Source organism: Daucus carota, chromosome 1 (assembly GCF_001625215.2).
Source record: "Daucus carota subsp. sativus chromosome 1, DH1 v3.0, whole genome shotgun sequence".
NCBI lineage: Eukaryota > Viridiplantae > Streptophyta > Magnoliopsida > Apiales > Apiaceae > Daucus > Daucus carota.
In genome coordinates, this window is record NC_030381.2 from 22,534,069 (window position 1) to 22,558,327 (window position 24,259).

Below are 24,259 nucleotides of genomic sequence, written 5' to 3' on the forward strand. Positions count from 1 at the left end.
TGCATATGCAACCATATATGCAACTACAAATCCTGATTTCAAGTTCCATATATCGAGTCCAAAGATGAGGTCGAAAATGACATTTGAAAACTGGAACTTGAAATCAGGAATTCAGTTGCATAAGAGGTTGCATTCAGTTGATTCTATTGTAATCTAATAGCCCCGCCAGGGGCACCCATACATCAGTTGCAACTTACAGTTTTCCTTTGCATATGAGATTGCATATGAAGTTGCATGCAACCTCATATGCAACCTAATATGCAACTAAATACAACTGAAAACTGTAAGTTGCAACTGATGTATGGGTGCCCCTAGCGGGGCCATTAGATTGCAATAAAATCAACTAAATGCAACCTCATATGCAACTAAATGCAACTGAAAATTGTAAGTTACAACTGATGTATGCGTGCCCTTGGCGGGGCCATTAGATTGCAATAGAATCAACTGAATGCAATCTCATATGCAACTAAATGCAACCATATATGCAACTGAATTTCTAATTTCAAGTTCCAGTTTTCAAATGTAATTTTCGACCTCATCTTTGGAGAATGATATTTGAAAACTGGAATTTGAAATCAGGAATTCAATTGCATATATGGTTGCATATGCAACCACCGTATTTTTGGAAAATATTTTTAAAAAGATAGTATTTTTGAAAATATTTTAGAGAAGGTAGTACTTTTGAAAATAAAATTGGAGAAAGTAGTATTTTTGAAAATAAGATTGAAAAAACAGTATACAAAATAATTCCCCAAAAATTTAGGCTCCCAAATAGGCAGAAATTTAATATTTTATATTATATTTATCAGTATACTTATTTGGACCCTTGCATGTATATTTTCTAGGTCCAGGTTACATTACCTAGGAAAAAAAAAATAGCACAAGAATTATCTCTCTCCTCACGTATTTATATACACACCTATACACACGTATACATACACATACTCACCCAATTCACTAGTGAAGCAATTCAGTTCCTGCCCAAGCTGACCCAGAATAAAATAAGATCAATCCACTGATTCAACTACTGTTTTATCGTTTATAATATCACATATATTATCTGGTTAGTACTCTTTTTTCATCAGTTTATTTCTTGATTCGTGGTTCGATTCTCAATTTTATTCAATTTGATCAAGTGCCCAATTGCCCATTTGATCGATTCTTGCATTGATTTGATTTTTAGGCCTTAATTTGAGAATATGGTGTTTCAGGATTCTTGATTTTTTGGTCAACGGTATGGGGTTTGAGTGTTATTGATTTTTCATGGGTATATGATGCTTGTTGATTGTTTGTCTTGTTATATTTTATTAATATGGTCTTATTTGAATATATTGAAAATGTGAAAGATGTAGTTTTTAGTAATGGTAATGAGTGATTGAGTTTGGAGGAACTCTATGGTAGTGAAATTATGTCGAATTAGTGGATATGTCTGATATAGTTGATTTCTATAATTGGGAATTTTTGTTTTTTAGGGCTAATGCTTTTTTGGGTATGGTTGTATTTGAATTGTCAACTTGTTAGTGTTATAATTTTATTATTTCACGGCAGAAGCTATTAAATATCAGTACTGTTTTCTGCATAACCTTCTGGTTTGCTGCTCTTTTAAGCGTTTCTTATATAAGATGATATTTTTAGGCTTGTGTAATTCATTATGTTATTTTGGCGGTTATATGGTTTGCCGAAGATTCTGATATGACATCTTTTGTTCACAGAGTTTGAGGAGGAGCATTCGTTAAATTGTAATTTGAAGTGTGTATGTTGCTTCGCGTGACAGGGTGAATGGTGTCGCCTTAGATAAAAGTTACGTGCTGCCTTAGAATTTTACATCCCATGTGTTCTTCATATCCTGTTTATTGGTGGACATAGATTACTTTTCCTTTCTGGGATTGCATAGTTAAAGCCAAATAGCAAGTTCCCTGTCTATGGAGCGAACAGAACACCAAAACGAACGCGAACATGTTATTGACATTACAAGTAACAGAGGACCATCCTCTTCTAGCTCCACCCAAGATAGACCACAAAATGGATCAGATACACGGCGGATTGAAGAACAACCTTCCACAAGTGTGAGGCCTTCCGTGCTTCAACCTTCCTTTACTATAGCTAATGGGTCAATCTCAAGAAGTTCTTCATCAGTTAGGAGAGGGAATGGGAATGGGAATGGGCATGGTCGCCGTAGAAGTCCACTTAATTCTGGATTATGGATATCTGTTGAATTAGTTATAACCGTGAGCCAAATTATTGCCTCCATCATTGTTTTGTCCCTGTTCAGGGATGAAAGTCCGCATGCTCCGCTGCGTGAATGGATTCTGGGGTATGCTTCTGGGTGCGTTGCTACACTTCCTCTTCTTTATTGGCGTTATCATCATCGTAATCAAACATCAGAGCAAGATTCATCTCAGCCTCGTCAGAATTCTCCCGAGAGTAACATTACAGCACGAACAAATTCTTACAGTTTATCTTCAGGTACTAGAACCATGGAAGATGAAGATCACCAGACGATTGCTGCTTCTGGAAGTGTTCAAGGTGGTACAATTCTGAATGCAAGGTAGGACATTATATTATGCTCTTGTACGGTACTCATTCTGTACCTTGATTTATTACACTTTGTGACTTCATGGACATGCATTGGACTGGTACTATTTAATTGTAATGTTAACTGCTCCCATCGTTTACCGTTTTTATCAGAATTCTTAATTTGCTCCTTTTATTTGGTTAATATATTCTATAGACAAGTTATATGTTAATCTAGACAAAAAGCAAGAGAATATTACCAAATGGAATCATTGTATACTTTCCTTCTTTTTCTTTTTTTTTTGAACTCCCAGTTTTCTGATCTTGTGTACTTTTTTTTTACACTTGCAAATCTTTATATGAATGGTCTATAAGCTGTAACATTTCCCACAATTGTACACATGCTGGTCGCCTGGTCGGTTGGTCGGTAGTCTTATCATCAGACTGAATATGTCTGAATCATTTCTATGCTAAATTTTCTATTCTTAACCCACATTGAACATTGTCACCTCGTCACAAGTCTATGATAGCTAAGTATGACAGTATGTGATCATTATCACTTCGGTTAGTCCATAGGCCAACATCTATTTGAAGCAAGACCAATCAAGTACCTAGGCTTTTTTACACTCGCTTATGTGTTCGGAAATGGTGTCAGTGGAATCAAGGTACACAAAAAAAAGCTCGTCTCATACAGATTTTGCCTCTAATTACTCGGCTGTTATTTTTCGTACTTGTGCCAAACTTGCGCTAAAAGGGAAAAAATACTTAAAATATAGGTGGTTTTGTTTATATGGGGAGGGTATGGAAGGTGGGGAGATTTCATTTGTTTCCTATTTTTCCAAATCAATAGCTAAATAAAGTTACCTTACTGGTATCAAAAACCGGTCTCAAATGTTTCTTTCCTTGTAGAGTCAAGGTACTCATGGAGTACTTAAAGATGGCTCTGGATTGCTTCTTTGCTGTATGGTTCGTAGTTGGCAATGTTTGGATTTTTGGGGGTCACTCATCTTCCACTGAAGCTCCAAACCTGTACAGGTGAAATATTAAATGCAAAAGATTTATGGTTTATGTGGATTTAGTTCCTGCAGTTTTAATCAATTTTTGTTTTAAATTTGCAGATTGTGTATAGTATTTCTTGCTTTTAGCTGTATTGGGTATGCAATGCCATTTATACTATGTGCTACTATCTGCTGCTGCCTACCTTGCATTATTTCTGTGCTGGGCTTTAGAGAGGAGCTAAATCAAAATAGGGGAGCCACTCCAGAATCAATAAATTCTCTTCCAACCTACAAGTTCAAGATAAAGAAAAACAGAGTTGGGAGTGATAGAGAAACCAATTCTGGTAGCAATGAAGGAATCGTGGCTGCAGGTACAGAGAAGGAGCGTGTCATCTCTGGAGAAGATGCGGTAAGGCATCTTCTTTTCTATAAGGTTCCATTGTTTATAGTTCCAGTTACTATTCGGGCATCAATTTATACTCTATAGTGTAATTACATGCACCAACCAAATAAGATTTGTGTTGCTATTCTACCATTATGTTTCCTGTTGAAAAATTTACTTGTGCTCTTATACAGTTTCATGCAGCAAATTTTAATAATTTAATTGTACGATTTGAAATTTCATGCTGAGACAGTCAAATTCTTTGTTTGAAGATTTGCCTACGATGGTATTGATTATCTTTATACTATCTAATGCAACTAATAAAAGTCGATAGAAAACCAAATACTTTCACCTTTCCACTGTGAAAATGGTTGTTTTAAGCAAAAGATCAGAGTTCTCATATTTTTGAGAACTTGATTAGTCATTGAAGCTGTAGCATGCGTTTGACTACATCTATATTGCTATTGTCTCAACTTTATTTGAGTTGGTTAGTAGAACACTGGTACAAGTTATTCCAATGCATCTCCTAGTTGAATTTGCAGAGACAATATTTACAGTTTTGATTTATCAATTTATTGATGTTTTATTCTGCTCCAGGTTTGCTGCATATGCCTTTCAAAGTATGCAAACAATGATGAGCTCAGGGAATTGCCATGTTCTCACTTTTTTCACAAAGAATGCGTGGACAAGTGGCTCAAGATCAATGCATTGTGTCCCTTGTGTAAGGGCGAGGTTGGTGATAAAATATTAAGCACGCTCTCTAGGGAAAATACCAACTCACAAATGAATGCAGTGCTATGAACTGGTTATTTATTGACCGTCATTGACATGTCTATGCGAAACTTCCTGTTTTAGCTTTCATGTCCGTGCTGATGGAAAGGTTTCCCAAACGTCATGTTTAGAACACCATGGGGTTATTCAAGTTTGATATTTTCGATTCCATTTGGTTGCTCGGTTGGGCAAGAATTTGACAGCTCTTAGAGTTGTAATGTTAAATATGTGTTAGTAAAGATTGTTTTGTGGCCAAAGATTGTATATTGGAGCTTCTTTGAATGAGAATGATAATTCTGGACGACTAGAAAATATATATATAAAGCGGAGATATATACTTGACAATATCGTTATGTATGAAGATATAGTTTTGTTATTGTAGTCTATTCTTCCTGACTTTTTCTTGTGCATGTGATGGGATCAAGTTGAGCCTATGTTTCTGGTCCGTTTTCTCCATCATTGGTGGTTACAGTGATTGTCAATTCGAGTTTCAGGCACTTCTGGCATAAGTAGATGAGAGAAACATGTGAAAATCCTAGTCTGATGTTGGCCAATTACTTGTAAATCTGTTAAATTCGACCTAAATATCCAAATTTAAGAGAAACTGCTAGGTCTACATCAAAGGCTGGAAGAGTCCAAGAAATGTTGTCATCCCAGGAGCTGGTTTTCTGGGTACAAATAAACCTCAGTAACACCCGACAAGAGGGATGAGCTCCAATATGTTAATATTAGGTTATCTAATATGTTAACAGATTTTCTAGTGTGTGCCCATGAGCACATACTAAGCACTAAAAATTATAAGTTTGCTTCGTTTTGATTGGTTCTTTTTTCTTAATAATGGTGGACCCCCTGCAAATGCACTAACCACACCAATTAAAATGTCCCAAAATTATAGAATTTAGTGCTTAGCATGTGCCCATGACACACAATAGACAAACCCATATGTTAATACGTTTGGTTTTTATTCCCCTACCCGTCAAGACAAACAGCTTAAAATTTAGGGTCAATTGTAGTATATTATTGGATTACTTCTGTCTATGCTTATCTCCGTGAATCATCACATATGTTTAGCACTAATTGTAGTATATTATTGGATTACTTCTGTTTATGCTTATCTCCGTGAATCATCACATATGTTTAGCACTATTACTTTTAGATGATACTCGTTTATAACTCGTACGAGTTTTACTAATACTAAACTCATTAATTCTAAGAATATTTTCAGTTTCCATTTTTAGACTTTTCATTTTACAAATACTATTAATTTTAAATCTGATTTTGTTCATGTCAATGGTGATAAAACATATCGGTTGTTGGATATTGTTTGAACACATATATTTTATGCTTGATCTCTTTATATTAAAAACTAATACAAGCAACATAATAATAACATTTTAAAAACAGCAACATAATAACATTTTCATCTTTCTATTACAAAGATTTCTTACAATTGGCAGAACACAACGTTTTATTTTATCATCTCTCTACTGTTATTTTCGCATTTTTCGGTGTAAAAACTAAAAACAAGTCCAAATCAGACTCTATATCTATTGTAGCTAGACGACATAATTACTAGCAAGACTGAAATCTTGAAAACATTTTCTATGTGCTTAATTTGGAAGCAATGCTGTAATTAAAAGCTGAACAGCAACAACATTTCTTTTACGCAAAAAAAAAAACCCAACTCATGACCTCTGATAAGAGAGCAATGTTTTAGAGATACTCAGCCAAGAACCCTCCACTTCCCAAGTAATTTTAAGCCAATGATCTAATCCCGGATCATAGATCTTGGCACAAATCGACCATGCTGGTATACTAATATTTAATGGGCCCGTCCAGGTTTCCAGAGGCAAACTGCAAAAAATGGAAAAACATACCAATTTTAGATTCCTAAACAAGAATTCTGACATGCAAGAAACTAGAACTAGGCTTTGCTGGGAAAATATAATACAAATACAATTAACTGTTAAGTGGAACTAATTATGATCAGACACCATTCATTGTCTATTTGAACAATGTTACTAGATGGTATCAATTACTGAGAGAAATTGCGGCAATTAAGAGGGTCATACCTAGTGCATCCAGGTTTCTTAAATTATAGAAATAATAATTTAATGTGACTTTCATGATAGTTAAGATCCGCGGTTTTTCATGACAAGAAAAAAAAAAGGAAAAAGAAAGATCGGCGGTTTTCTTTATGCAACCATATATATGTAAAATGTAATTTCAACATTGCAATTTTTGAATGCTGCTGTATTACCTTGCACATATGTTATCATAGTACTTAACTTATTGATTCAAATTTATTATTTATTATATTAGTAATAACTATAGCTAATAAATTATAATCCTATTAACATACAAATATAAGACAAGATAATAATTAATTTTTAGTTTAATAATGAATGCCACGTGAACTGTGGCATGTTGACTCAGGTTTTGGTTTAGGTACCAGATGTACATGGGAGGTTTTGGACAAAAACAGCACTGGACAAACAGAAGTAGTAAAAAAAAAAGTATCAATAATAATAAAAATAGTAGTTATATTATTATAAAGAACAAAAGATAAAAAGTTGACACGAAAGTGGCAAGTAAGCGGGAGTTCAACGTGGCAAATACATAACGTGGATGCGTGGACAGGTACGTGTCGTATGCGTATATTTTCTACCTAAATATATAAACCTCCCCCCAATTTCCTTTCTCCTATGACTTCATTCCTCCCATCCAGCTTACGGTTCTGCCATTCCCCTTCTTTCTGTCTGTCTCGGTAATCTTTCTTCTTCCGTCTAATTAGATACATAGTTTATATATAAATGCTCTCAAAAAAGAGTTTACATTTGAATATGGGTGAATTTCTTAATTCAACTTTGATTATGCAATCTATATATCAGAATCGAGTTTTTAGCATGTATATATATGGTTCCAGATTAGCACTATTTTCATGTTTCTATTCTTACAGATATACAAATCAAGTTGCATATATCTTGTGTTTTAGAGTAATGGTTCAAATAATTTGCAGGAAAAAAATTTGACAGAAAATTTTAAGTAGCGATCAATTAGTTAGCGCCTTTATTCAGTACTAGGGTAAATTCGTGGTCGTTAGAGCAACTCCAACAACGTTCTGGTGTTTTCTTATATATAATATATAATATTATAAATAATAGGATTCTAGTGATTTAGGATGACTTTTAGTATATCAAGTCCAACAAAAACCCTTACACTTGCAACTTGCTCAGTTGCTCCTCATTATTATAATTAATCATAAATTTGAACTCCAACTATGTACTTGACGGAAAAAAAAAAGTAGTCAGAGAGGAAGGTAAATGAATATTTTATTGATAAAAACAATACAAGGGGATGACTCTAGGTGAGAGGAGTACCAAATTCCTTACAATTTTAGCTAAGGAGCTCATTAAGCTTACCTACTGGACTTGCTCTTACAACTTACGGCAATAATGGTATCTAGACCTGGCAATTTGGTACACGACACGAAAACACGACACGAACACGACACGAAAAGTTCGGGTTTGGTTTTCAATATTCGGTACACGAACACGAAAGTACACGAACACGAAAATACACGTTGAATTTAGTGTCGGGTTCGGATTTTCATTTTATATACACGAAAGTACACGAATGTACACGATATATATATATTTTTAAAAAAATAAGTATATGTTCGTGTAAAAATACATATATTTATATATAATATATATACACATGTACAAATTTGTACACAATTGTATATATATATAAAGATTTAATATATATTTCACTATATAATACATAAAAATGCATATATTTCATTAAATAATACATAAAAATGTATTTTTTTAATATATTTTAATTAAATTTATTTATTATATTTATATTAAATGTACACGAAAACTACACGAAAAGTACACGACACGTTTCGAAACGGGTACGGGTTTGAAATTAGGTACACGAATCCGAAACGGGTCGGGTACGGGTTTCACCTCCAAGTACACGAAACGTGAAAGTACACGACACGAAAGTACACGACACGACACGATTGCCAGGTCTAATGGTATCTTAATCAGTTTATTAATGAGTCAGCACCAAGTTTTTAAATATTAAAGACTAAACATAAAGAAATAATATAGTCATTAAACAGCAGTTACACGCCTTAGTTTTAGGAATACTGTTCATAATGAACAGTTATTAACAATGTGCGATGATAATCAAGAACCAAATCTCTACTGAAATTAAATTTATACGCATGAACGTTCAGTGGCAAACCTGGCGAACAATCGGATTTGTTGATGTGGAGAATTCGTGAGTCATTCCTTGCCATACAACTTTACCCTCGTAGAGAAATAACAACCTACAAAAGAAATTACACATCAAACATATAATTAAGATTATATTATATCCTACTTATCACAATTGAAGTCCCTGTACCAGCAGGCCTGAATTCAGTAAAGACTAAGCTATACCTGTCAACTGCTCTTCTAATGGTACTGTGTTGGTGTGTGACAATAACATATGATGCAATCTTCCCAGGCTCCCCAAATGTATCTTCACCTTTGGAGTGAACAGAGCGGATGAGATCTTCAACCACAGTAGATGCAATTGGATCAAGACCAGCTGTAGGTTCGTCATATAACAAGACCTTTTCACATAGTTGTAAAGAATTTGCATCAGAGAAATGTAATGGTGTAAAAATATTTGGATTTATGAAAGAAACCAAGTTAGAAGTCCACTAAAGACGATATCATATTATTAGTATGCATACTTCTGGCTCGATGGTTTCTTTTGTGGTATCAAAAATAATTGACCGTGCCAATGCAACTCTTTTCTTCATCCCACCAGACAACTCCGAAGGCAATCGATCCTCGACTCCCTATAGAAGATATATACAAGAAAATGATAAAACATGGCCGCTGCTAAAGGTCAATGTTGGCAAGAAAAATTTATTAAATAAACCAGGATGTCAATCCCAAATGTCATGTTGAACTCCACAAACTAAACACCATTAAACAATCCACTAAAATCTTCTTTAAATAAAAACAAAATCATTTTTTAAGTCCCTCGACCATAGGAATCGTTGTCCCACTTGAGCTAATTTATCTGTAGGTAATATATTCTTTGTTATAAAGACATTTAATGTTAAAGACATTCTGGCATGTCTCGATTTAGAAAAAAAAAAAAACCTGAAGAACATGGAAATACCCATATGAATCATGATAACAAAAAATTTCCTTGGGCAAAAAATTCAAGCATTATCATTTCATCAAACATTCCCAGTATTCTGGCTGAATCTGGAAAGCCAACATACTCAACCACCAAAGTCTCTTTCATTTACTCCCTCCGTCCCACTCATTGTGTCCTCCTTTCCTATTCTTCTTGTCCCAAAAATATCATCCATATTTAGTAAATATGGTAAATTAAGTATTATTTATGTTAATATTTTTGAAAAACAATACAACTTTTTGGTAATTATCAGCTTATTTAATGTGAATCAATAAAAGGTGGATTTCTGATTGTGGACAAAATGAGGGGACGGAGGAAGTATTTTAAAAAAAATGAAATAGACCTCCATGCGTGGAATTGAGACGGCTCTTTCTCTTGATCTATCGTTCAAGTCTCACAAGATAGATTTGGGTGAGTGTGAGTCAATATAGCAAAAAGAATATTAAACTAAAATATAGTGATATCCTTAATGCATACCAAATATTTTACACTTTTACTACTTTTTTTTTGAAAAAAATTTCTGTTAGGATATCTCTAGTATCTCTATCAAAATAATTGACAAATCTGTCAATGCATATCTTCACCTCCTCTTCACAATGCCAAACAGCCCAAACCAAAGGTAAATCCCACAATCACAGACAGCTCATCGTCAAGGTCAAGATTTAAGGCAACAAAATGATACTTGAAACCCACCAATATTAGTGAAGTCTGATCACCTGACACTGCGTCACCTCCTAAACTTTGCAAGTTCTTGAACACAAATGGTAATTTTACATAGAGAGAATGAAGAACGCTTTTGATGCATGAAATAAAATGAGAACTAACATATATGGTAACAAAACAATATAACTTGGACGGATTACCCACACAAAACCCACTACCCCTAGGGTTCCCAACCACATAAGGGACGAAAGTTATGGTATCGCCGCCAACAATTAGACTAAATTCAATAAATATCTTAACCAAGTCTAATGTGATATATGGAGATTACATCAGTATATAGATAATCGAGTACCTTCTAAAATAACCTAATAGACCAAGGCCTGTAAATAATTGGGCTCATTATAATTAATCCATGTATTTGATATACTTTTAGCCCCACATATAAAACATATAGATAAATACATTATTTCCATCTACATGAAACAAATTCAAACTAATTAAAACCTGCACATAAATACCCTGTTATGTTCGCTTTTGTTCCACAACTGCTTTTAGAATTATAATTAATGTATTAGTAAACACTCCTCACATTGTCATAGATATTAGTAACATGTTTCAATCTTGAGAATCTCTGCCATATTACTGAATAGTGTAATCTGGTTCCTGTAAAACTACGTACAGAGAGTTGTTACAAAGCATACCTTCAACCCAACAGCAGCAAGAGTTTCTGTAACAAGCTTTGCAATTTCCTTTTCAGGCATGCTTGAATTTTCATACCTGCGCAAGTATAAGGTACGATAAATTGCTTTCATGCTTTGTAACCCTAATTCTTCCCAAATAAAAATAAAGAATCTTGAGAGTGTCTTACAGTAGGAAACCAACATTTTCACGAACAGTTAGAGAATCAAAAAGTGCTGCGCTCTGGAAAACCTGTTATTTTGAGAGATAAGTTGAGAAGGGAGAGGACTAATATAATTAGATTATAAAAATAAGATATAACAAAGCCACCACATATGAAGTAATAAAAACTCAACATACCAAGCCTATTCGCAGGCCAGATATCTCCTCATCGCTAATTAAACCATGCCGTCTTCGTCCTCTAACAAACACTTCCCCCTGTAAACCAAACACAACAGGTAACAAAACAACACCCAGATACTGCAGAAAGGTGACCAAAATTCTACACACCAGGCCTAAAACAAGTCTCTAACAATCCAATTACACGAAATCATTCTGGATAAACATACAAACCTTATCTGGGGCCAGAAGTCCGGCAATAATCTTTAAGATTGTAGATTTTCCAGTTCCAGAAGGTCCAATTATTCCAACTGCTTCTCCGTGCCTAATCTGTAAAGAGGTATATAGCGTTAGAAGACGGTGCCAAGAAAAATAACTGCACTCATTGAAACTTAATGAAATCTTAAAATAGATATGATTCTTTCACCAAAGAGCTCTTAGTCTAGTGGTATCGCTCCATACCCTTTAGAAGCATTGTTGAGAGGAAAATGGGTGTCTAGGTATTCTCAGTTAGCAAAAACTTGTAGACGAACAAAACAATTTACTAATTCTATTCGATTAATAAGGAACTGCTATTAATGGAATGAAGTGTATCGAGTTACTAGCCTCATAATAACCTCAAGGTGTTTGAAGGAGAGCTATATAGAATCTTATATCATATTTCACAAAGCATATTAGGGTTAACTGATTTTACTGTTAACAAATGCCACTGTATCTGCACATATCTACATATGAAAAGTATCCATATGCAAGTAAATTTTAACTGATCAAATTTATAAAAAAAAATACTGAACCAGAATTAAAAGTAAAAGTAGCACAATATTTAATTAACTAAAAGTGCTGCCACCAGCATATAACACCACCAGCAATGTTCATTGTTCCATACCAAGCACAAGCAACCCACCTAGGCATGTTATTAATATACTAGGTTGTGTACTGTAAATATGTGTCCATTTCCACAAATTATAAATGCAGGAGAGAGTGAGAAATACAGCAGTACTGGAGACATTGGTCCCTACTGCTACAGATTGGTACGAAAATGGGACTAGGAGACTGCTGACTTCACGAAAAAGTCTTTCTTAAGTTTTTGGCAAGAGTGGAATTTCTATTGCAGGATGGTATTATTTGTCCACTATATCCTGTCCATGTTACTATTTGTTAAATTGTAAGAATTTCATTATTTCATCTCCGTACTCTATTTTTTCAGCTAGAAAGCATATTTAAAGATGGGAAATGGCTAACCTTTACCATACAAGGTCCGTCCAATTACACAGGTATCAGTTTGATCCAATGTTCAAACAAGTATCAGGCTCTTTAATAGAAGATTTGATAAAAGTTCTATGGCAAAAACAACATAAATCTGATAACTATAGACAACCTTCTCATAGGTGATTATAGCTGTTAAATTTTGTTAAAATGCTTGTGCTCTACTAAGATCAAAATGACATCAACAATAGTGTCTATCTAAAATTCTATATTTATTGTAGGAAACAATTAATAAAGTTAGAGATAATTGACTATTTTTATCCCTCGACTATCAGTACTACAATACCAGTTTACTGATTGTCAGTGCACTTAAATCTTGACATTTAAGAGGAACATATATTAGTGTTAAACATTATTATCAAAGCAATACATGTTAGAGATATACGATTAATGATCAAATCAAGTAACAGAATATAATTGTGACTGTAAAGGGAATACTATTTCCAGAGTAAACATCATTATTAAGAATACATGCTAGAGATATAAGATTGACAGACCAAATTAAGTACAGCTGAATAAAATTGTTACTGAAATGCCAGCCAGAAGGCTTCTGCACTGTGTAAGACATTGTCACACAAAATTTACCTTAAAGTTAACACCTTTTAGGATGTGCTTCTCCCCAAACGACTTGTACACATCTCTACACTCAATAAGAACATCAGATTCATCCTCGTGCTCATGCACTGACCTCAAGTTATCTCCGTGAGGTAAGTTCTGCAAACATCATGTACATTAAAACAGTAAGGGCTAATGTATTATATGCATTTTCTATTCTTTTAAGCTAAACATAACTTCTAACTTATTTAATGATATTAGAATGGCCATCCCTAAAATTATCATGAAGCACGAGCTGGAACTAAAACAGTTGCAACTCGTATTTCTGTATAAGATTATAGGGGTGGCAAAATCCAGAAAATGACAACTATTATGCGGCTATATCCCTACAGCAAACAGGAGCTCGTATTGAGAATGCAAGTCACCTTGACACAATTCAAGAAGTTGATCAACATGATTTCAAGCAAAACTAAACATGCACTAATCACAACAAATTATTCTACTACAAATTTACAGACTTTAGAATCCTTACATTATTCTTAGAGGCAGGAAATTCATCAGCTGGTTTCCAATTCGTAGGCGAAACAACACAAGAACAAGCAATGCTCCTTCCAGAATTACACAAACCAAATGATTTTCTTAGCTCAGTAGAAGCAGTAGAACCATGTAACTCATTAGCCCTAAAACTGATATTGCTCAATTTAATAGGATAAAACAACTGATTCACCAAAGTAGTCATGTTTTTATGCAATTTTGGACTAATGGGCTATCAAAAGTTTGGATTTTGAGGGTGACCCAGATCAATTTGAGCCTCAAAAATCATGAATTCAATTGGGTTTCAGTTTTTCAAGAAGAATAAAAAGGTGGGTTTTATTAATCCCAGGGAAATTGGGTACAGTATACGTATAAATGTGTGTGTATATCAGTTAAGAAAGATGCAAGGCAAGGATAACGGGGGTGTGAAAAATGGAATAATGGTTGCTTCAGGTTTGTTAGAGTGGTGATTTAAGCCCTGTTTGGTACAGTATTATCGAAAACGAGAATAGTGATCATGTTATCTTGAATTATTTTCAACTTGCCAAACAGGTCCTTTATTATTTGCTCCCACCGGCCAGCACAGTATATGTCACTACGACCGCTAATTCATCACGTTTTCTTCTTTCTTTCGTTTTTGTTTTTTTAGTATAATCTTCTCTCTTTCTTATTTTTTCATTTCGGTGGATATGTATTCATTTGGCAATTTTTGACAAACTATGATCTCACTCTCACATAGGTCCAAGAGCATCTCCGGTTTACGGCCCAACATGTGGGTTTTTTTTACTTTTAAATAAGTATACACTGTACTTCGCTAAAATATACTCGCATTACTCCAATACACAATTCCACTCCCACTTACAAATAGGTCCCATTAAATTTTATCCTTCTTTATATAATACTTGTTTCAATTTATAATATAATCTTAAATATCTTATGATTATATAATAATATTTAATTTAAACAAATAAATAATATGAACATAAAAAAATAATTTCAATAAAAATATTATATTTGATTCGGGATAAATATCAAGTAGGTCACTCGTTTCGTCCAAATGTATCAATTGAGTCCCTGATTCCCAAATTTACTCAAATGAGACACTCATTAGAAAAATTTGTATAAAAAATATCACTGTATCGTTAATCGAAATTTTGAAAGTATTATATATTGAGTTTCGCACATTTTTTATGAATGGTATTACATCTAAACGAAAGATTCTGATTTCTAGTATTTTAGATAATATTTTCAGATTTTTAAAAATTTATCTCCTATTTATTTTTATTTAAATCAAATAAAACAATCAAAAGATTAAACATAAATAGTTGATAAAATTTTAAAAATCTAAAAATATTAGCGAAAATAGTAGAACTCGGAATCTTGCATTTGGATAATACCATTCATAAAAAAAGTGCGAAACTCAATATATAATAATTTCAAAATTTCGACTAACGATACAGTGATAATTTTGATACAAAGTTTTCTAATGAGTGTCTCATTTGAGTCAATTTGGGAATTAGTGACTCAATTGATACATTTGGACGAAATGAGTGACCTACTTGATATTTATCCCTATTTGATTAAAATATAGAGTTAATTACATTTTCTAACCCTTAACTTTGGACCAAACACAGTTTAGTACTTATACAGTTATACTTCAAACCGTGACAATTAGCAATCTACAGTTTACAATCTTTTACAAGTTGTACTTTTTCCATCCGTTCTCCCGTTATCGTTAAGTTGCGAAGGGGTAATCTGGATAATAGTTATGCATGATCACTGTTCAATGTTTATATGTATGCTCATTTCATATAAAAAATAGTAATCTCAAATCATTATGATGGATTGGTGGACTTTGTGACTTAGTGCATACTGCTCATTCAAAATGGTGACCCTGGTCATTTTATATTTTCACATATATAAAATAAATCTAAATAAGTATATTTATTAATTCTAATTAATATATTTTCTTCAATTAATTAAGAATTTCAACCTTGTATGTCTTATTAAAGTTGTTTCTCAAATCTTGACATTTATATTTTATAAATTACAAGAACAACATAATAAAAAACAACACGAACAATACAATTAAACATTAATTTAAATAAATTAACGGGTGATGTGAAACTGCGAGATATGCTCAACCAAGTCCGCTTGTAGTTGACGATGTTTTGATTTATCACGAATTCTGATATTACTTTGAACGTAGTCTTCATAAGGAGCAAAAGGTTCCTCACCTAAATTCAGTTGTGATAAACCATCCACCATGTCATCGTAAAATGGAAGAGGACCAAAGAGAGTAGCATATGTGTCTCTCTCGTCCTCAACAATCATATTGTGTAATATGATAATGCTCTCATTATTCTAGCCCCAGAATCGAGTCTGACCACATATCATTGCGAAGCGAGACTGCAACACACCAAATGCTCTTTTCACATCTTTTCTTTGTCCTTCTTGATATTTAGAGAATAATTTTCACTTCTCTCCTTGTGGGCGTGGGATTGTCTTAACGAATGTTGCCCATTCGGAATAAATTTCATCTGCCAAATAATACCCCATGTTATGTGGAGCACGGGCTTCTAAAATATCATCAAATATAGGTGACCGATCTAAGACATTGATATCATTGTTAGAACCAACAACATCAAAAAAGGCATGCCATATTCATAAGTGAGACGAGGCAACCGCTTCAAGTAAAAGTGTTGGAACTCCCTTGTCACCGTTCATGAACATCCCTTTCCACATTTTGGAAAATCAATACCCTGAAAACCACGAGCCTCTCCCATTTCGAGTAGACGGTGTATATCATTCGAGTTTGATTTTCGTAAGTATTCACCCTCAAATATCACAATAACATTTGTGACAAATCTTTTCAAACATTCAACCGCAGTCGACTCGCTAATACGCACATAGTCATGAACAACGTTGGCAGATACTTCATACGCCAACATACGCATGACGGCATTGCATTTTTGTATAGGTGAAAGACCTTTTCTTCCCAATGCATCAACCCTTTGTTGAAAGTATGGATCATGATTTGAAAGTGCATCAACAATATGAAGAAAAAGATGTCTTCCCATTCGATACCTACTTCGGAATGTCAGAAGAGGATACACTGGATTTTGCGCAAAATAATCCTCTTTAAACGTTCGGCGCTAGCTTCACGATTTCTAAGTATCATTCTTCGTGGCTTCAATGATGATCCACCATAAATTTTCTCATAAAGCTCATAGTGACGTTGCTACAATGAATCATCAAATATAATTTCTTGAATAAATTCTTGAGCTCCATTAGATGAGTTATCCGAATCAGACATATTGAGTATTTAGCTGAGATGTAATATGAATGAAGAAACACGTGATGTGAGATTGAGATGTGATGTTGGAGGAATAAGTCACAACTTATATAGAAGGTAAAATGAATATATTCCAACAGCTAGTTTACAAAGATAAAATTACAAATATATATTAAATGACAAACACTACAAGACACTGACTATCTTCAAACGACTAGTTTACAAAGATAACATGACAAATATTAAATGACAAACACTACAAGAGACTGATTAGCTTCTAATGACTAGTTTACAAAGATAACATGACAAATATTAAATGACAAACACTATAAGACACTACTAGCTTTCAACAGCTAGTTTACAAACTACATTCTCCTAGAATAAATGTCTTACAGCAGTTTGGCGTAAATCTCTTATTGAGTCTCATTCATTATAGTTGTATCCGTCATGATGATTTTTAGATCTTGCTCCTTCACCGTTCTTTCTTCATTATTTTGTTCGTTATTAACAAATTCCTCCATCAAAGACAATCTTTTACAAGTAGAGGACTTCAATATTTCTAACTCTTCACATGCCTTTGTCACTTTCCCCTTTCCCTTTCACTTAGTCGCTTTTGTACCTTTGGGATGATAGATGATTCCACATCATTTGTAGATGTTGGTGTTTCATTATTTGTAGATGATGAATAGGCTCTAGTATCACTAATTTAGTTCTCTTCATGCTTTCATTATTTGTTGAAGGAGCTTTCCACTTGGGTTGTCTCCGAAACTCATAATGTTGGTCCTCGAATGTATTGCAGAGGGGGGGAGGGGGTGAATGCAATACTGATAAATTCAAATCTAAATTCAACAACTAATTCAAGATTTAAATGGATCAGTAAAGAAAGATACAAACTAAGCTAAGAACACTTGTAGTTTAACTTCACAAAATAATAGTTTATTTATTTTGCTGTTTTGCTACAACCTCAAGAAAAAGTTTTTTGAGCTTCGATTATCTCAAGGAATACACTTGTGTTTCACTCCCTTGGTGTTCTCTCTGTTTGATCTTCTTGCAATCACACTCAGGCTCAAGTTATGGTTCCTATACTTATCTCAGAGTTTAACCTAACTTGGCCACCACGAGTTCTGCAGATCTATAAAGTAGACTTTTTCTTTTGCGACTACTTTACAGATTACAGCCCATGTGACATTCCTAAAATGCTAATCAACAGTTGTTACATTGTATGAAAAGCAACCTAGGAACATACTATTTTGAGCATAACAGAAGTAAATGAATAGTGACTTGTCTCCTTTCTAGGTAGGTATCCACGATTTTGTGTATTCTTGAGCTTCAAGTTGTAGGCTTGGTAGGTCTCCTACAAAACATCTTTTCTGCAGCAATTCTACGGTTGAACATCTTTATCTGCCACACGATTGACTTGATGTGGAATCAAATCTAATCCAAGATCTCCGACGACAGTGACGTAAGGACACTAGAACTTAATGTCAAACAATGATTGGGATGACAGTGGCTTCCTGAGTACACTTTAGGTAGGAACGCCAATGTTCTGCTGTCATGCGAGCGGAAACTTGCTGTCTGCGGAGTTTCAGCCAATGTTGCTGTCAAATACAAACTTGTTGTCATGACCTTGCAACTGTTTACCTTGTGTAGTACTGCTGTCAACCATCTTGACAGTAGCAGTCTTTCATTTTTGATGTCATTCATCTTCGTGTCTTGGGGCATGAACAATAATAAAAAGACACTACAAAGACATACTCTGGCTGTGATAATATGTTTTACTTAGATAAATCTAAGTACATGAAAGTGTTAAGCTGATTGTTGTCTATCACCCATAAATGCTAACAATCTCCCCCAATTTGTTATTATGGAGAATAACAACAAATTTACAATCTAATCATGCTGTCAACTTAACTAACATAGATCAGAACAGTTAAAACTTTACTTCTGAAAATTGTTAAGAAATACTGAATCATTTGATCATAAGATTTAGCAATTGATCAATCAAATGAAACAGTATAAGGGGTAAATGCTTATGTAAAATAAGTAGATAGAAAGAATTTGTACTTAGCTCATTTTTGAGCTTTCCTATCTTTTTTGGATTTTTATTCTTCTCTCTTTAGTTATCCTACTAAGAGATTCAGATCGGCAAACAAAGCACCTTCTTCTGGATTTTCAATAAAGTCTTCAATTTCTTTGATCCTTAGCTTTAGGGCATGAGAACCGAGATATCTAGCCCCATCAAGAGTAAACCATAATTGGTGTCCACTGTTGCAACATCTGAATTCCATTTCATTTCGATTCACTTAAAATTTTCTTCGAGGGACACTATATAAAGTTTCTCTTCTCTTTTCATCCAGCTTGGGATCTTCATTCTCTCTTCTTGCTAGAACAACTTCGCAATCTTCAGCAACTGAGCTTCCAGATTGTTTAAAGATCCAAGCACCCTAATGTACATTTCTCTCACAACTCGAGTCTTTAACTTAATTATAATTAAATTTTTAACATCAAAATGCAGATTTCTATTTCAATTTTTATTAAATTTAATTAAATTAAAAGTCTAATACTTTTTGGGAAACATTATTTTGATGGCTAATTTACCTGTTAGGATTTATTAAAGATGAAAAAGGGATATATGATATAGTTAAATAACGAGTTAATAACCATACAATCTATAGGTTGAATATGGTAGTGACGTGAGACAATAAAGAGTGAATATAGGCAATAACGTCCAGATGCATTTTTGTAAATCAAATAAAAAAATCCAAACACAAGCATTGTAAGTTTATCAAATGTGCAAAAGTGCACATTATCCAGATTTCCAACAAAAAATACTTAATGCGTACGATTGTTGCGTAAAATACTAATGTGGAGGTGTACACAATCGCAAACAAGTAATATATTAGTGAATACCAGATATTGTTCCTCAAGGACTGTCTATTTGTATAAATTGCAAATTAATATCAAACAATTCAATTATAGAACACAAGAATTTGGTTTAGGATTTTCTAATTAAACTAATTATTTAGCAACTAAATTAACTAACTAATAAAATACTAGCAAAAACATCTGGATAAGTTTAGATACTAAAAGTTAAGTCAGGATAATTATTTCCCCCTAATATGTTCATGTTGGCAACAAAGTAGTGTCATATTATAACAAATCACAGTTTACTAACTTGAAATTTAATGGTCATAGGTTTCTCTCGAAATCACTATGATTTAGATTCTGTAATTAAACTAACATATGTCTAGCCAAATTTAACTTTCAGAGTACAAATTAAGCACCAATTTCACACGACTATGCAGGGTCACAATATATGTCTACACCACAACTAAATTATAATCAAAAGATATAATCATGCACCATTCAAGTTTTGTGTCAATTAATCATAACCCTCTTGGTATTATAATTAAATCAATAATGTACTAGAGTTGGCCAAACAATAGCAAATATTAAACATGAAATCCACTTGAATGAATAAAATGCAAACTGCATATAATACTTCTTATCTAAATACCAACAATCCCTTACTAGAGTTCCACAAAAATCCTAACTCATAACAGTTAGTTCATAATCAAAGTATCAAAACAATCCCAAAATAACAAACACATGTTCGTAGGAAGAGATAAATAAAATATAAGAGAAAACAAAACCAATTGAATGTCTTCAATGGCTGAAATCTTCTCCGTTGATGGCTTATCCTCCTCCCTTGTGCGGCTTCTTGTCTCTTGCTTCGTATCTCTCTCTCTCTCTCTCTCTCTCTCTCTCTCTCTCTCTCTCTCTCTCAGGTCTGAATACTAAACCCTAATATCTATATTAAAAGTATTTTTAATGAATTAATGAAATTCAAGGAGATTTCCGAATTAAAATAGAATTCCAAAAGAGGAAATTCTTATCTGACTTTTGGACCCTGATTCTGGGCTGATTAGACTGGGATAAAAATTCAAGTCCACCTCTGAATTAAAGGCCTTGTTCTAAGCTTTGCGTGGGCTCTTGAATCACCTGATTTGGACTTCTAGAACTTTAGATATGGTCCAAACAGTGAATGCTGCGCAACTAGCTTCAAAATCCGAATTTTATTCGAATTAATCTCCGATCCTTGCCATTTAAACTCCAATCCAGATCTAATTAGAATTCCTTGCATCCTACAATAAAACATTAATATTTATTAAATAAAAAACCAAATAAATACAAAATAACTAAAATACAAGGACAATATTAAGATAAAATGCACGCTTATCAACGATTAAACCAGGATCCAAAACAAAAGTCTGATAGAAGTTATACAGTTACTGCAAGTTTTCTTAAACTTAAACTGGAGCTACTTTGGTCACAACAAACACATCAGTGTCGTTTTCTTCCATTAGTTGCCAGCTTAGAACATCATCGACTTTGTATTCATTCTCCCTTGCAAACTTATTCCAACCAGCGGACAGTCGTGCACGATTGCCGTGCAGCACCATGCCTAATCTCCAAGAACCCTTCTCTGTTCTGAGCTCAACTTCATCGCCTTTGTTCCATGCACGGTTTGGAGGATGGATGGCAATTGGAATAAACTGGAGTGAAACAAATAACAGGAGAGATAAGGAATCCTTTTAAATTGTACGAACATGAAAAATATATTACTCAAGATATTGTCAACAAAATATATATATTATTAGCCTTCATTGAACAAATCTATACATACAGGACCATGTGTTTTCTTATCAACAAGCAGGCTCGAGACTGTGATGGTGAACTGCAGATCATTTCTTCCATGTCTTCATCGTCACCAGCATTTCCTCCAGCAGATTCCGAGCTGTCTTCGCTATCATCTTCTAAATCATAAGAGAAAGAACAGTCGGAAGTACAATCTGTTGATAGCAGATTCAAATTGTGCTATAAAGGTAAAATTTACAATATTAAGATTTTAGGTTTGTACCATAATCAGTTCTCAGATCTGGCTTGAAAAACCAGTGTTCATCTCCAAGGTACTTGGCGCTTCGGATCCTTCTTTTGTAACATATCTCCATCCCATCTTTCTGAAAGATTCTAGCAGTTATGACATTGCTGCTGTTCATGGGAAAAACAATCGCCTCCTTTTCAATGACCTTGATATGCTTTAGCATATCTTCAAGGTTGTAGATATAACCATTTGGCACATTATAAAAAAGGTACCAGCTTCTACCATCAACCTCAAGTTGCTTAATTCTACACAACCTACTGCAATATTTCTTATTAAATAGTCTTGGAAGAACATGTGAATTTGATCAAAATTAAGGATAATGAGGTATATTATAAGTGCGAAAATATTAACACACTTTATTCAGCGGATGAACTCACAAAGTGTACTTCCTTTTCAGCATCTGGATACACCATTTTGTAGAATAAATGTTCATCTTTGGATGTCCCTGACCATTACATATAATACACATATAGTCAGATACCATGAAGATTGAATTGAAGTTTTAGATTGAAAAGAGAAGTGTGATGTTATATACCCTGAACACACGCATTAGACCAGTCCACAACTTTGAAGATGCAGAAATTTAAGATATTTTCTTCGTCTGTGTTGTGTTTGAACAACAGCAAATTATCTCCTGCTTCAAGCCCTGATTCCCTTGCAAAATCAACCTAGCCTTTCCCAAACGAACACCTATTGTTCTGCCAACTAACTTGGACTTCCTAGTACGTCCTTTCTAACCTCAGGACAACTTTGCTGCCATCATCCCATTTGTTATAAAACTTCTCCTAGGAAGGATCTAATTCCTGTTGTTGAGTGTCCACATGTAGATAATACTATTAATTAGTACGCTTAACAAGAAAATAAAAATTATACCTTTTGGAGAGCTCAAGAACCAGGATCATGGACTGATATAACATAAATGTATGTTCCTGAAACAAACGGTAAAATATAACAAACACAACAAATAACAATAACATGATATAATTACATAAACTTAAAGTGTTCAGATGTACATGTTGCAAGGAAAGAAACTCACTAGATTGTGAAGACTTGGATCAAGATTTTGTTCTGCAATACACATCTTAACGAAAACAATTTTAGTAGAGCAAGCATTAAAATAGAAAAAAGATATTCTTTTTTCAAATTCCAGAGATTGCGTGTCCAAAATATAGTCCTCTTCGTAATAAATTTTCCTAGTGGTTTTAAAGAACTGATTTGGATGCATTTTCGGATAGGGACACTCAACAGCAGTGTCCCTAAAAAGCCTAACCTCAAACAAACCATCTCCATAGTACTCAAACAGGGCAATGTTGTAGACCGTTAAACCATAATATCTCATGACTTTACCGATATCGTAAATCTTCCTGACTTTTTTGTCATATTTTGCAGGCCACAAATATTTTTTACATTTTAGTCCTAACTGACTTGGAAGCCAATCACCATATCTGTCGTGGAATGTTGCTGGAACCCTCAATATTCAATGCATACAAACAAAGTGAATTTTATAGATAAGGGACTCACAATAAAGGAAAGGAGCAGCTTTGATAATTTATGGATTACCACTGCCCCGAAGATGTCACTTTCTTTGTTTGCGGCAAGAAAGCTACATTTCTTATCCAATTTCCCTAAATTACATTGACAACGAAAACATGTATAAATTAAGACGTGATCAGCACGGAATTCTCTTCATCAGGTGCAGGATCAAAACATACCCTTATTACACAAGTTTGTCCATCTTGAGTCCAGACTATTTCCATCCTGATTTAGAATATTATAAATTTAATCAAAAAGGGAAACACACATATCTATATTTGTTACAATACAGGATTGCATGTTACCTAAATTTGACATAGCATCACAGATATGAATTACACATTGTTTTGACATTTAGTATTCACACAACAACTAATTAAAGCAGACACCATAACATAAAATGATTCATAATCAGAGTTAAAACAGAGGTTAAAAGATGAATTCTATCCAGCAAATTAGAAAAGGCAAAACATCAAGCGCGCAGTGAACTCATGTAATCAACTGTATACAGTCCAATTGAAAGCGATAAATTGAAAACGGTGAAGGAATAATGAGGAGACATACATTCATCT

The 24,259-nt window shown here is 33.8% G+C and overlaps 3 protein-coding genes across 4 annotated transcripts; 1 reads left to right on the forward strand and 2 right to left on the reverse strand.

The window, feature by feature from the left end:
* Nucleotides 1–849: 849 nt before the first annotated feature.
* On the forward strand, nucleotides 850–5,046 carry LOC108205841 (E3 ubiquitin-protein ligase At1g63170). Of its 2 annotated transcripts, none has more exons than XM_017375976.2 (5): nucleotides 850–1,063; nucleotides 1,713–2,548; nucleotides 3,424–3,549; nucleotides 3,633–3,921; nucleotides 4,492–5,046. In XM_017375976.2, the coding sequence occupies exons 2-5, from the start codon at nucleotides 1,923–1,925 to the stop codon at nucleotides 4,693–4,695; spliced, it is 1,245 nt and encodes a 414-aa protein (XP_017231465.1). In that variant the 5' UTR covers nucleotides 850–1,063; nucleotides 1,713–1,922; the 3' UTR covers nucleotides 4,696–5,046. The 2 variants fall into 2 exon arrangements, with proteins under 2 accessions (XP_017231465.1, XP_063949200.1); XM_064093130.1 differs by having other exon boundaries at nucleotides 1,027–1,234.
* Nucleotides 5,047–6,068: 1,022 nt separating this feature from the next.
* Nucleotides 6,069–14,446, reverse strand: LOC108205884 (protein TRIGALACTOSYLDIACYLGLYCEROL 3, chloroplastic). Its single transcript, XM_017376005.2, has 10 exons — nucleotides 13,913–14,446; nucleotides 13,411–13,539; nucleotides 11,794–11,889; nucleotides 11,581–11,658; nucleotides 11,411–11,472; nucleotides 11,244–11,319; nucleotides 9,422–9,529; nucleotides 9,123–9,298; nucleotides 8,926–9,010; nucleotides 6,069–6,519 (listed from the first exon to the last, which is right to left on the reverse strand). The coding sequence occupies exons 1-10, from the start codon at nucleotides 14,117–14,119 to the stop codon at nucleotides 6,481–6,483; spliced, it is 1,056 nt and encodes a 351-aa protein (XP_017231494.1). The 5' UTR covers nucleotides 14,120–14,446; the 3' UTR covers nucleotides 6,069–6,480.
* Nucleotides 14,447–16,637: 2,191 nt separating this feature from the next.
* LOC108219254 (uncharacterized) lies at nucleotides 16,638–16,994 on the reverse strand. Its single transcript, XM_017392593.1, has one exon. It carries the CDS (start codon nucleotides 16,992–16,994, stop codon nucleotides 16,638–16,640), a length of 357 nt encoding a protein of 118 aa, XP_017248082.1.
* Between the last annotated feature and the right edge of the window lie 7,265 nt (nucleotides 16,995–24,259).